At 32.9% G+C, this 12,467-nt stretch overlaps 1 protein-coding gene across 2 annotated transcripts in view; it reads left to right on the top strand.

Annotated features, from left to right (window-relative positions):
* Nucleotides 1-12,467, top strand: part of RNF19A (ring finger protein 19A, RBR E3 ubiquitin protein ligase) — a 50,492-nt gene that overhangs the window by 20,634 nt on the left and 17,391 nt on the right. For both annotated transcript variants that reach the window (XM_064476929.1, XM_064476930.1), the window contains 2 exons: nucleotides 159-926; nucleotides 11,175-11,383. In XM_064476929.1, the coding sequence (XP_064332999.1) occupies nucleotides 253-926; nucleotides 11,175-11,383 (883 nt within the window). In that variant the 5' untranslated portion in view covers nucleotides 159-252. The remainder of the gene's footprint in view (nucleotides 1-158; nucleotides 927-11,174; nucleotides 11,384-12,467) is intronic.

The following is a 12,467-nucleotide window of genomic DNA, read 5'->3' on the forward strand; positions in this document are numbered from 1 at the left end:
CTGGCCTTATTTTTGTTTTTTTAAAAGCTAAGTGTTAAAGAACATACTTGTTTGAAGTTTCATAGAGAGTTTATAAGTTTATTAAAAAACATTCAGACTAAGAATATAATGAAATAATCTTGGTGTTTTGTTTTCTTTTTTTTTTTTTTTTTTTTCAGAACATCTATGATAACAGTTTTCGGTAAATTGAACTTTCTCAAGAATTCTCTGAAGGAACCAAGTAGGATTTTCTAACATCATGACTTAATCTGAATGCAAGAACAAGAAATAAGTTTTATCTCTAAATATAATGAAGGGCTGTGTGTAAACACAGACCCTGACTCAATTCTAATGAGTATTTTAGACATGAGTTTACATCGGCAAATGGGTTCAGATCGAGATCTTCAATCTTCTGCTTCATCTGTGAGCTTGCCTTCAGTCAAAAAGGCACCCAAAAAAAGAAGAATTTCAATAGGCTCTCTGTTTCGGAGGAAAAAGGATAACAAACGTAAATCAAGGGAGCTAAATGGCGGGGTGGATGGAATTGCAAGTATTGAAAGTATACATTCTGAAATGTGTACTGATAAGAACTCCATTTTCTCTACAAATACCTCCTCTGACAATGGATTAACTTCCATCAGCAAACAAATTGGAGACTTTATTGAGTGCCCCTTGTGCCTTTTGCGGCATTCTAAAGACAGATTTCCTGAGATAATGACTTGTCATCATAGATCTTGTGTGGATTGCTTACGACAATATCTAAGGATAGAAATTTCTGAAAGTAGAGTTAATATCAGTTGCCCAGAATGTACTGAACGATTTAATCCCCATGATATTCGCTTGATATTAAGTGATGATGTCTTGATGGAAAAATATGAAGAATTTATGCTAAGACGGTGGCTCGTTGCAGATCCTGATTGTAGGTGGTGTCCAGCTCCAGACTGTGGGTAAGAAGATTTTGTTTGATTTTTCTTGAGTTAATTTTTTTCTCTGTGGATAAAATAAGAATTTGCTCAGCTTTACTCAAAAGAAAAATCTTAACGTGCCAGGTAATTCTTTTCATTGACTAGACAAACATGTATTTGACGCGTACCATGTGTCAAGTACAGGGTTAGACATTAAAAGCAGGAATCTTTTCTTACTCATTTTTATATTGTCTCTGCATCATATATTCACTTAAGAGCATTGTCAGAAGAAAAGGATAAGATGATAGAATATAGGATCTAGTCATGAACAAATTGATGTTCCCCAACTATTTGGAGAACTTTTATTTTGGTATAATAGATGAAATGATCATGTTTGCTTTTGGTAGGGGAGTCAGTTGTATAAACTTAAATGACCTTTTTGAAAGGTACCTTCACATGTGCCTCAGTATGATGTGTTCATGTTGGAATACATAAGTATTGCGAGTATCGAGATCTAGAGGTTATGTAATAACTTCATCTGCCTCAAGTTTTTTTAACTACAAATACCATTTTTCCAATATTTAAAATAAAATAATTTACTTATATTTGATTGTTATGTTAACAGCAGCCCCTGTTTATAGAGCATTTACTATGTACAGTTGTCCAAACTAGGAAGAAACAGTCATATGCTTCTCAAGACTAATGAGAGCCATAAACACTGAATGTGATTTAGCGTAGCATTAGTAAACCAGAGATTGTAAGTAAGAGTTTGAGAAAATCCAAAACTTCAAGACCACCTGGGTGTAATCAGAGACAAGGCTGGGATGTGAGTTTATAATTTACCAAATGACAATGTCAGGACTCCAATCAAGTTAATTATCAAAAGCTTGTGTAGTAGCAGATTTTCAGATTGCATCTAGTCTATGAATTCCATAATTTTAAATGAGAAAAGTCATCATGCTATTTAACATTTTATGAATTCATTAGTTGTATGAAGGACTCAGAGATTCTGTTCAGTATCAAATTAGTGCTATGCTCTCCTGTACTGCATGTACTATAACATAAATAACAAAATAATATGTTAGAGATACTATTTAAACTGGGCCAAGATAGACTGTGCTTCCAGGTATATAGTAGAAGCTAACTCTGGGACCCATAAAAGGCTAAACTCTTCAAAGAAAAAGGTGGGGGAAAAACAGGGATAATGAGCAATACCTCTAAATAACTTGAGCGGGAGACAGTATTCTGTCAGACAACAGCTTAGATAAAATTGTATCACTCTTGATCCCTTGGACACCTGCACAATTTTACTTGTGCGAGTGCACATTCATTAGAGTGGATTTCAATTTGAATAGCATATTTTGGGTTAAAAAATTCCTTTTGCAAATCATTATAGCAAATACTCCTATAGTAAGCGTTCAAATAGTAAGAAATATATTGGTTTTAATTTTGAGAAAAAGTGTGATTTTCTGTCTTTCTTGGAACCCCAGGGTAACAGATATTTCACAAGTTTCTTCAAGCATTTAGTAACTTTATAGTGTGCAAATAATGGGACAAATTAAAAGGAGGCATAATTGTCAGAACTTGTGACCAGGAGAGATTGAGAGGATAAATCCAGGAGCACAAGCTTTCTGGTCACTAAACAGGTATATTCTCTCGTGCTGGATGATGGACCATATCATCATAATGAATAATATCAGTGCTGTTAACCCAATAGAACACAATAGATAGGGCTGACATAGATTCTAGCTTGTATAAGAATTTGATCTGGGGGGAAGCATGCCAAACCAACTGAGAAAGGATTGATGATTCAATATATACAATTGTGAAAATCAGCTATTTGAAGGGAAAAAATTAGATTGTCACCACACATAATAAATCAAAAAATCAAAACAGATTACAGAGGTAAGTTATATAAATAAAATAAAAAATTAGGCTAAAAGAAAATATTAGTGAATGATTAGCTCACCTACTGCATAGTATTTAGGAAAATTGAACACACACTTAACCCTTATAACTTAGAAGATCTACTCCTAGTTAAATACATTAGAGAAACTCTCTACTTGTGTGCCAGGAGACATCTGGTTAGGAGACATGTTTAAGAATGTTCATAATAACAAACAAAAACCCGACAAATGTTCATTCAGTAAAATGGATACATACATTTATTTTCATGGTTACCTCTTGCAAGGAGGAAGAAGCGATATAAACTTTGAGGGGCAATCAGGGGACTTCTGAACTCACAGATAAATAAGATAATCATAAGTTCTGATTTGCCCAGGATAGTTCCAATTCATGCTTATGGTACTGATGTAAGTTTTACCAGCATTACCTTTTTTTCTCAAGTGTTACAGTTTAGTTTGTGTATTAGATGATCACCCTAGTGACACTGTTGTTGTGTGGTAGATGCAGGTGGGTATTTGTTTTATTGTTCTTTATGAATCATTTAGTATATATGACATTTCTCAGTAAATTTTTTCATAATCTCATACTTTGAGGTATTTTGCACATTTTTTTTTCTTTTTGAGACTTCATTGTTTAAAAGTAAAATGGCTTAGTATTCTAAATATTTTGGAGAGGGTAACTTAAGTGTTAAGTATAAAATACCATAAAATAATGGAAACACCTTCATTAATAGATTGTTATTGGGAAGACAACCACTATATTGTCATATAAGTTTAAAAACCCTTGATTAATTTGGCTATAAATTAATTTTTTTGTTTAGGTGATTATCAATAGTCTTATCTACAAATGACAAAGAAAATATGTTACAGAGATTATTTTTACTTATGTATTTTCATTTATATTTGATTTATGCTGGCTTTGTAAATTGTTAAGAGCATATTTTATATACTTGATTACATTATAGATTTTATGGTTGTGTTATGTAGATGTTACCCAGTAACAAAAAATTTATATGTATACTTTGAAAATATAGAATACTGCATAAGCTGTCGTTAAAAGTTACAGTTTTACTTGTCATGAGCATGGACAGACCTGACTTTGAATCTCTATCCTATCATGTTGTTATAAGGATTGAAATAAGTCTTTAATGTTATTGCTGGCATAATTCCTAGCACACAGTAAGCTTTTTATAGCTGTTTATCATTCCTTATCTTCATTTCTGAAGTTTTGTTATTATTTTTCTTAAATCAGTCATTCATTCAAATAGTTGATACACCTATGTGCCAGGTACTGGAGATTTTTAATGAAGAAAAGATGAAGATCCCTGCCCTCTTGGAACTTATTAAAATCTTTGGATGTGCGGAGGGAAATTTCTAATTTAAACTCCATTTATTGTTTAAATCTAGCACAAGGAACACTGGTAAATATCTGACTGTTCGGCAGTTATTCATAGCAGTACTTAGGCAGCAGGGCTAGGACCGTAAGTGTGTGTGTAGCATTTTCACCCCTTTTATTATACAGCACACTTGGAAGGTTTCTTTTTTCCTGAAATAAATGTGAAATTGTAAGTTTTCTCCTTTGCATTTGATACTTACCAATATAACCATTTTCCGCATCTGATACCAGTTTTTTTAAACATGTAACACACTTTGAGAAATATTGCCCTTAGCTCAGAGTAGAGAGAAAAACTGACCTGGTTTCTACTTGAGATCTCTGAGGGTTTCTGACCTAATATTCTTTTCTCAGGGCCAGGGCAGATTAAGCTAGTTTAAAGGACAGTACGTATTTCTAAAAACCCCTCTTGAGAAGGGGCCTAGAAGGCCAAACCTGTGTGCTGTGATTTAACCAGGGTGAAGTTAGCTAGACTGTTTCTAGAACATGCTGATGCACACAGGTTCAGAGGAAAGTCTGGCTATGGCTGGGGAGAAGAACTAGGGTGAGGGGCATGTGGGAGGGGAAGCATAAAACTTGTCTTGGATAAAAGTATCTGATTACTTTCTGCCTAGTGGTCCTAGTTTGTACGTTGTCTAGGAAGATAGCTAAAAATTGGCATTCTGGTTTCTGTCATCACTTGTTTTAATTGGCTAAGACCACCCTTCTGCTAGCACACATTATCCCTGTCATCTCATGCAAGTGCTTCTGACTTTGCTGGGGAGCTTTGATTATGCAAGGGCATTAATTATACTAGAATATAATTAATGATTTCATGTCTGTGAGCCTCTCAAGAGCAAAAAAAAAGTATTTTTTCCTTGTAACCATAAGTTAACTCCCTGCTTAATAAAGAATTGTCGAATGAACAAATCTGACTATATGCCATTAATATGTCATATATCTTAGGAACAGTTAACAAACCATTTAAAGCAGTGTGCTCAACTGTAATCAGGTATGTTTAACTTTGAGCTAATTTGCTGACACTTAAATGACTAAATAATAACTTATTCTGGTGGAAGATAGAATTCACAGTGGAGTTTAAAAAATGGCACTATAGGCTTAGGAACTAAATAATGTGTATTTTTAGAATGTTTTTCTTTCCATATGACTGTCATTCCCATCCTACAAAGAAGGGTTTTAGCCATAACTTGCCCATCTTTTGACATGCCGGAAATGCTCTTGTAGGCTAACCTTTTAGAAATTTTATTCAGAGAACAGATCCAACTTTGATTTTCTCCCGAGGGAACAAGTACGTGTGTCTTAGAAAACAAGAACCAGATTGATAATGTAAGACACAGGAAACGTATCTGCTTTCTCTAATTAGTTAGCTAAAGAAGTTAGCTTTAGGTATATATGCAAAATGGCTTCCCCCCCTAAACTAGACAGACTTCTGCAAATAGTCTGGGATAATTCTCTGTAACTGTAGGATTCTCCTGCAGCATGTAGTGGGGAGCAGAGCAGAATGTATCTTCTCTGGGAAAGCAGATCCTGAAAGAGAGAACCAGGAGATGAGCCTCACTTTGTCTAGACCGTCTCTCAAATACAGTCAATCAAACAAGTCACTCCTTTTCCACTGGAGTAATAGTAACTTCTTGCTAGTGGAAACATGAGCCTGTTGATTTGGATATAAAACTTGACTTTCCCCCTTAACTGGATCAAATAATTTTGATATTTCTTATTATATTTTCTTTGTTCTTTAAAGGTTGTGTTAAAGCTTTGTGCTTTTGGAAAAAAAAGTTATCGGGACTCCTGGATAATCTTTTATTCTTGTTTCTCATTTTTTAATTAAAATTTTTATTGAGACTGTTAGGTATTTCTTAGGATTACATTTCATGTTAGTTATAGGTTGTTCTTCTTGCTTGTGTCTTCATAAGGAATTTGCTCTGGGCCGAATATACTGTTCTAGTTGTTATCCCTGCTTCCTCAGTGCTAATTGGTAGGACTGTAGTACTGCGAAGCACTCCCAGAATATAGAAGTCATGGTCCAATAAATTTGGGAAATAATGTTTACCATATATGTACACTCTATATGTAACATTGGTATATTAAAAGTTATTTTAGCAAATCCTGTAGTAAGTAAACAAACAAAAAAGCACTTTAATTTTGCTTACCATGTCCCTAACTTGACCATTGAGTTCTTCCTTAGTCTGGGTCACCTATTAACAATCCAGAGAATAGAAAATATTTCTCGAAAAACTGCCTTATTTCAGTCCCTTCCTATTTCCCCACTTTCTTCCTATCCCTCCACTCCTGCTAAGTAGGAAGGTTTAAGCATTTCAGGTAGCTAGAGCCCTCCAGCTGAAGAATAGAGACAGAAAGTAAGACTTGAGTTAAACAAGGGGTCATAGAAGGAAATGGAACTATCTTCTAAACCAAGGTTTGGGTACTGGTTAAGCCAGAGATAGTTAGTTAGTTAGTTAGTTAGTATTATTCAGTTATTTCTGTGACCTTCTTCTGAGCCTATTCTTTTCCCAAATAGTAATGCACCAGAGCAGAGAGACTCCTGAAATTTTTCTTTAAAGCAAATATTTTGTTCTTAATTTAATTTTATTATTTATTTCCATTATAATTTGAGAGCTATTTTTCAGTGGAAAATAAATTTGGCTCCCACACACTGAAAGTCACTTTCAAGAGTCCTAACATTTTGTTTTCAAAATATATGAATGCTATGTACATTTAATTCCTTGATGTATTACAGAATGTGCCTAACACGGTTATTATTAGGATTGAGTATGTATAAGAATGGAACACTTACATAATAAGCACTCAACAACTGTTTGCATAAGAATAAACTTCTAGACAAACTACCTTAACTTTTGTAGTTATAAATATACACATTTGTGAAAATATTTGGTTAGTACTATTAAATATAATCCTATTTTTCTTTGGAATTTGCTCAGATTGAATGGGACTAAATTGTTTAGCTCTGGGGTATGGTATCTTAGCTTTTCTATTACTAAGTACTGTGAAGTAGCATAAAACAAGTTTGATGTACTGTAACATTTGAGTATATATGATATGCTGTGAACTAATTCTCTTCCTCTCTCCCACCTGTCCTCTCCTCTCTTTCGCTGTCTTCCTCCCTCCCTGCACGCATGTGTGTGCACACACAAACACATGTGTTGTGTGTTTTTATTATTCCAGTTTTTGAGATGCATCAAAACCTAAATTTTCAGCAAAAGCGAAGTGGCCATATGTTAATTGATACTCATCCAAGGCTAAAGTCAAATATCATCAATTTGACTGATGTGATGAACTTCTGGGATACAAGAATAAATATAAAATTTCAAGAAATATTTTTATAAAATTAGTGATCAGATATTAAATGTTTGACATAATAAAGCAGATATAATTACTCTACATGTCAGCTGTTAGTTTGCTCCTGAAAATTATGCTGCATATTTGAAAAATTCTAGATTGATAGTCGTTATCTATAAGCAGTCATTTTCAACAAGCTTAAGTATCTAGACCCCAAACTGTAAGGAATTTTCATATTAAAGCAATTTATGAAGCTGTTTGGAAGTTTATTGAGAAGAAAATGCATTTTGAGTCCTCAGTTTTCTCTGTTTTCTTGCCATACCTTTTCATTTTATTATGGATAATTTACTAGATTTTGGAACTTCTCTTGTTAATGAAATTTTGAAATGGCAAAATTGACCTGCTTTTTTTTTTTCTGACCTTTTGCTTTTAATTCTTCTGGTCCAGATGTGAAGAATTCCCTAATAGAACTTTCTCTTGAAAGGCTATCTCTAGATAGCATAAATCACTAAGTAGAAATTAAGTCACTTCTTTAAAGTTTTGTTTAGTGATATACTAGTATACTCTACAAAGATTAGAATTATGATATAGCCTAATTTTATTAATCTGCCTCATCTATTTTGTAAATATTAATTTGCTTAGAAAGGATAAGTTCTTAGTTTATCTAGTTTAACACTCTATATTCATCTTTACTGTAAATCTGTTTCCTTATTTATTTGAAAAATTTTGTTTGTATCTAAAGTTGGCTCTCACAATCATACTAAGAATGATTGCATTTTATTCTCGCAATACAATGTATACTTATACTTCAGTTGTCCAGTAAAATTTCACTGTATAAAGCAATAAGATTTTTACTCTTATCCCTAGAATGGCTATCAATGTTTATTCTTAAATGGATATTCAGATATTAATGTTCAGTCTAAGTGACATACATTTATTTATATTGATGTAGAAATGATCATAACTTATATGATCACATGGTCATTAATCAAACATAAATGCAGAGGTTTGAAGCCATCATTTGCTTATTTGGCCTACTACAGATCAAGGCCAGGACTGAAGCTGATTTTTGGCTGAATATTGAGGCTAAGCCAAAGTCAGTGAATCCCTTTTTTATGTTTGGGAATACTTAGCTGTAGGGAGATTATGTTACTTATATAAAATTATGCAGGTAATAAGTAGTGGAAGTGGAACTTGAACCAGGTAGTCTAAACTTTTCTTCTAGGGGGAAGGTATAGCTCATGTGGTAGAGCACATGCTTAGCATGCACTAGGTCCTGGGTTCAATCCCCAGTACCTCCTCTAAAAATAAATAAGCCTAATTGCCTCCCCCCCAGAATAGTAATAGTAGTAATCTGTAAATAAGTAAACCTAATTACCTTCCCCTCCCCCCAAAAAAACAACCAAACAAACAGAACTTTTCTTCTGCCATTATAAATTGCGACTGACTTAAAAACAAAAAAAAAGTTGGGCTTAGCGTTGTCCTCTATACACACACAGATTTCCCCATTCTGTCATTCCTCTTCCCTTCTTCCTTCAGGAAAAAGTGGAATAAAAAAGAGGTTTAGAAGAGAATGTCATTTCCTTTTCATTGAAATTACAGTTAAAGAGACTGCTTTAGATTATGAGTTGGGAGAAGATAGGCTTTGAAGAATTTTTTTCTTTTTATTGAGATTGCAGTGAATAAGCCCTCAGGGAAATATTAAAGCTCAGGGAAATGAAACTTTGCTAGATTACCCCATGTTGATTAAAATTGTCTTCAGTTCAGTCACGTTTGAAGGTATTTATGATAGACAGTGGTAATTGGAGAATTGGTCTGTCAGAAATAAATTGGAATTTAAAATGTAAAATTTGGAGTTCGAGGGTTTTGTTTTGTTTTGTTTTGTTTTAGCACAGGCCATCTGTTTGTCCTCCTTTGCTTGGCCCTGCAATAAATCTTTCTTTGCTCCAAAAAAAGAAAAAAGATACAAAATTTAATTTTAAAGAACGAGATACTAAGGGAGCAATAGGTCCAAAAATAGAGGAACTTCTTGACTTAAAATTTTGCATAATTTAATAGATTATCTTGAAATTCAGTAAAATCTCACTTATAACTATTATTTAAAATTTATTGCCTTTAACAAGAGAAACCCTGAAAATTCCCCTAAATTTCTAGGCAAAAGGAAATGTTTGCTATTTACAAAAGCCTCTTACACATAAATGACTTGTTTCTCTTACAAAGAGAACCAGAAGCCCCTAGACTTTTTAATTGAAAATTTTATTGAGATAATTGTGGGTTTATGTGTAGTTGTAAAAAATAATAGAGAAATTCTGTGTATCCTTCACCCAGTTTGCCTCAGTGTTACCATTTTGCAAAGCTATAAAATAGTATTATAACCAGGATATTGGCATTGATACAATCTACCTATCTTATTCAGATTTCCCCAGTTTTACTTGTACTTATTTGTGTGTGTGTATTTAGTTATATACCATTTTATCACCTGTAGATTTATCTACCACCACAGTCAAGGTACTGAACAGTCCATCACAACAAAAAACCCTCATATTGCTCATTTTAAATACATCCATCTCTCTCTTGTCCACTCCCACCCCTACCTCATCTCTAACTTCTGACTACCACTAATCTGTTTTCCATTTCTAAAATGTTATTGTTTCAAAAATGTTATGTAAATGGAATCACAAAGTATGTTAACTTTTTAAGATTGAATTTTTTCACTCAGCATAATTCCCCAGAGATTCACCTAAGTTGTTAAGTGTATCAGTAGTTTAATTTTTGTTGTTAAGTAGTATCCCATGGTACGTATGCATCATAGTTTGTTTAACCATTCACCTGTTGAAGAACATCTGGGCTGTTTCCAGTTTGGGGCTATCACAAACAAAGCCACTGTAAACATTTGTGTGAACATAGTTTTCATTGCTCTGAGATAAATGCCAAGAGTGCCCAGAATTTAAGTCAGAAAAAAATTTTAAGTGCCAAAAATATTAACTCAGAAAATAGATATTAGGTCTAATCATAAATCTACTTACTGTTCTCAGTCTTATCTGAAGCAAAAAAACAAATTTCCTAATTGAGAAATTAAAATTTGTGTACTTTTTGGTAGAAGATTGGCACCAGAGACCACTTCTGCCATGCATCTAATAAACAAAAATATGAGAATTTATGTGTAAATATAAGATACTCACAAGATGTAAGAATTGGCCTCACTTACTATTGAGTGACAGATGTAACATTCATAGTTATTATCATTTTAAATAGGTAATTTTTTTATCTTTCTGATTTTAAAAGTAACAAATAACTGTAAAAATTAGAAATGTAGAAATATATAAAGAAGAAAAACCCTCATACCAGAAAAACTACTGTCGGGATTTTTGGTGTGTTTCCTCTTGGTCTTTTCTATATGTATACAATACTAATTTAATAAAATTCTTATAAAATTGGGATTAGGCCAAATATATAGTTTGATATCCTGGTTAAAAGTTGAAAGCTAAAAGTTAAAAATTAAACTTTAATAATGTTTTTTAGTCATTTATATGTCATCATTTGTAGATGACATTATTAATGTTGGGTTTATGACTGTTAGCTCATGCATAAATAGAAAACTTTTTCAGGAATACATTTAAGTTGGAAAATATTTTTACTTAATGAATATCTCTTATTTTACATCATATTTTACATCTTTTTTTCTGTTCTTTCAAGGTATGCTGTGATAGCATTTGGATGTGCTAGCTGTCCAAAATTAACTTGTGGGCGAGAAGGCTGTGGAACAGAGTTTTGCTACCATTGTAAACAGATTTGGCACCCCAATCAGACCTGTGATGCTGCTCGACAGGAGAGAGCCCAGAGTTTACGTCTGAGAACTATACGTTCTTCCTCTATCAGTTATAGTCAAGAGTCTGGAGCAGCAGGTATTTACATCTAACTTTTTTTAGTAAAATTTTGACACATACAGGAATTATTTTGATAAAAAATGCCATATTCAGTCCCTGTCTCCTTTTAGTTTTCGAAAGTGTTTTACATGTTAGTATTTCTGTCCCAGAAACATTCTTTCCTGTGGAAGAAAGTGGTATTGAGATTGGAGAGATTTTATTGTTAAAAAAAAAGGAAGTGTCAATAATAACTTATGTAACTGATAGCTGAAGATGGTCTGAAACTGTGAAGGTGTTTAATGCAAAGCTTAGCAAATGTTTTCATTAAAATATTACTTTTGAATGTATCACCCTTAAATTATTTCTAATTGTAAAAATATCACAGAGTTACAGATTTAAAACAGTATTTACTTTTGGAATTCTTTTCATTTACATTTTTTGCAAAATAATTCTTTTATTTACAGATACTGTAGGATCAAGGATTCATACCATAGTGGGGAGTACACTAAGAACTTTGTGTCTTTGGCTGGGAATTTAAAAATTACCTGGAGTTCTATACATGAACAAACATGCATCTCATAAATCTCAAAAATTAAAAAAAAATCTGACCATCTTAATGTTCTTTGAATAAAAATTCAAAAAATTAATATTTTACATTCATAGAATTTTCGTTGTTTATTGGAATTTCAGTCATTTTTTTTAAAAAATTCACTTTTCTTATTGATTGTAAAAGGGAAAAATTTGGAATATACAGAAATTTATGAAAAAAATTTACATTCCTACCAGCAGTGTGCTGAGGTAGTCACACACTTTATGCTACTAGAAAGAAAGAAGGTCTTACTTGGATTTAAAATTAAATAAACTTTAAATTCAACACTTAATATTTTGCATAATGGACATGGATTTTCACATGTGTTTGCTAATTGACTTATTTCCTGTCCTGAAGATTTGGGGTGGAACTCCAAAGATACTAATAATAATTTGTCAGTATTGGTTCAAAAGCAATTCAGAGAGAACCCGAATACACCTAAACTTTCTTCTGCAGAGTCAGCTATAGCTATTAAATGGTGCAGTTGGAAATGATACCCCTTTTCTCTAAGTGGAGATGGATATTTATAGGTTA

Source organism: Camelus dromedarius, chromosome 20 (genome assembly GCF_036321535.1).
Source record: "Camelus dromedarius isolate mCamDro1 chromosome 20, mCamDro1.pat, whole genome shotgun sequence".
Classification (NCBI taxonomy): domain Eukaryota; kingdom Metazoa; phylum Chordata; class Mammalia; order Artiodactyla; family Camelidae; genus Camelus; species Camelus dromedarius.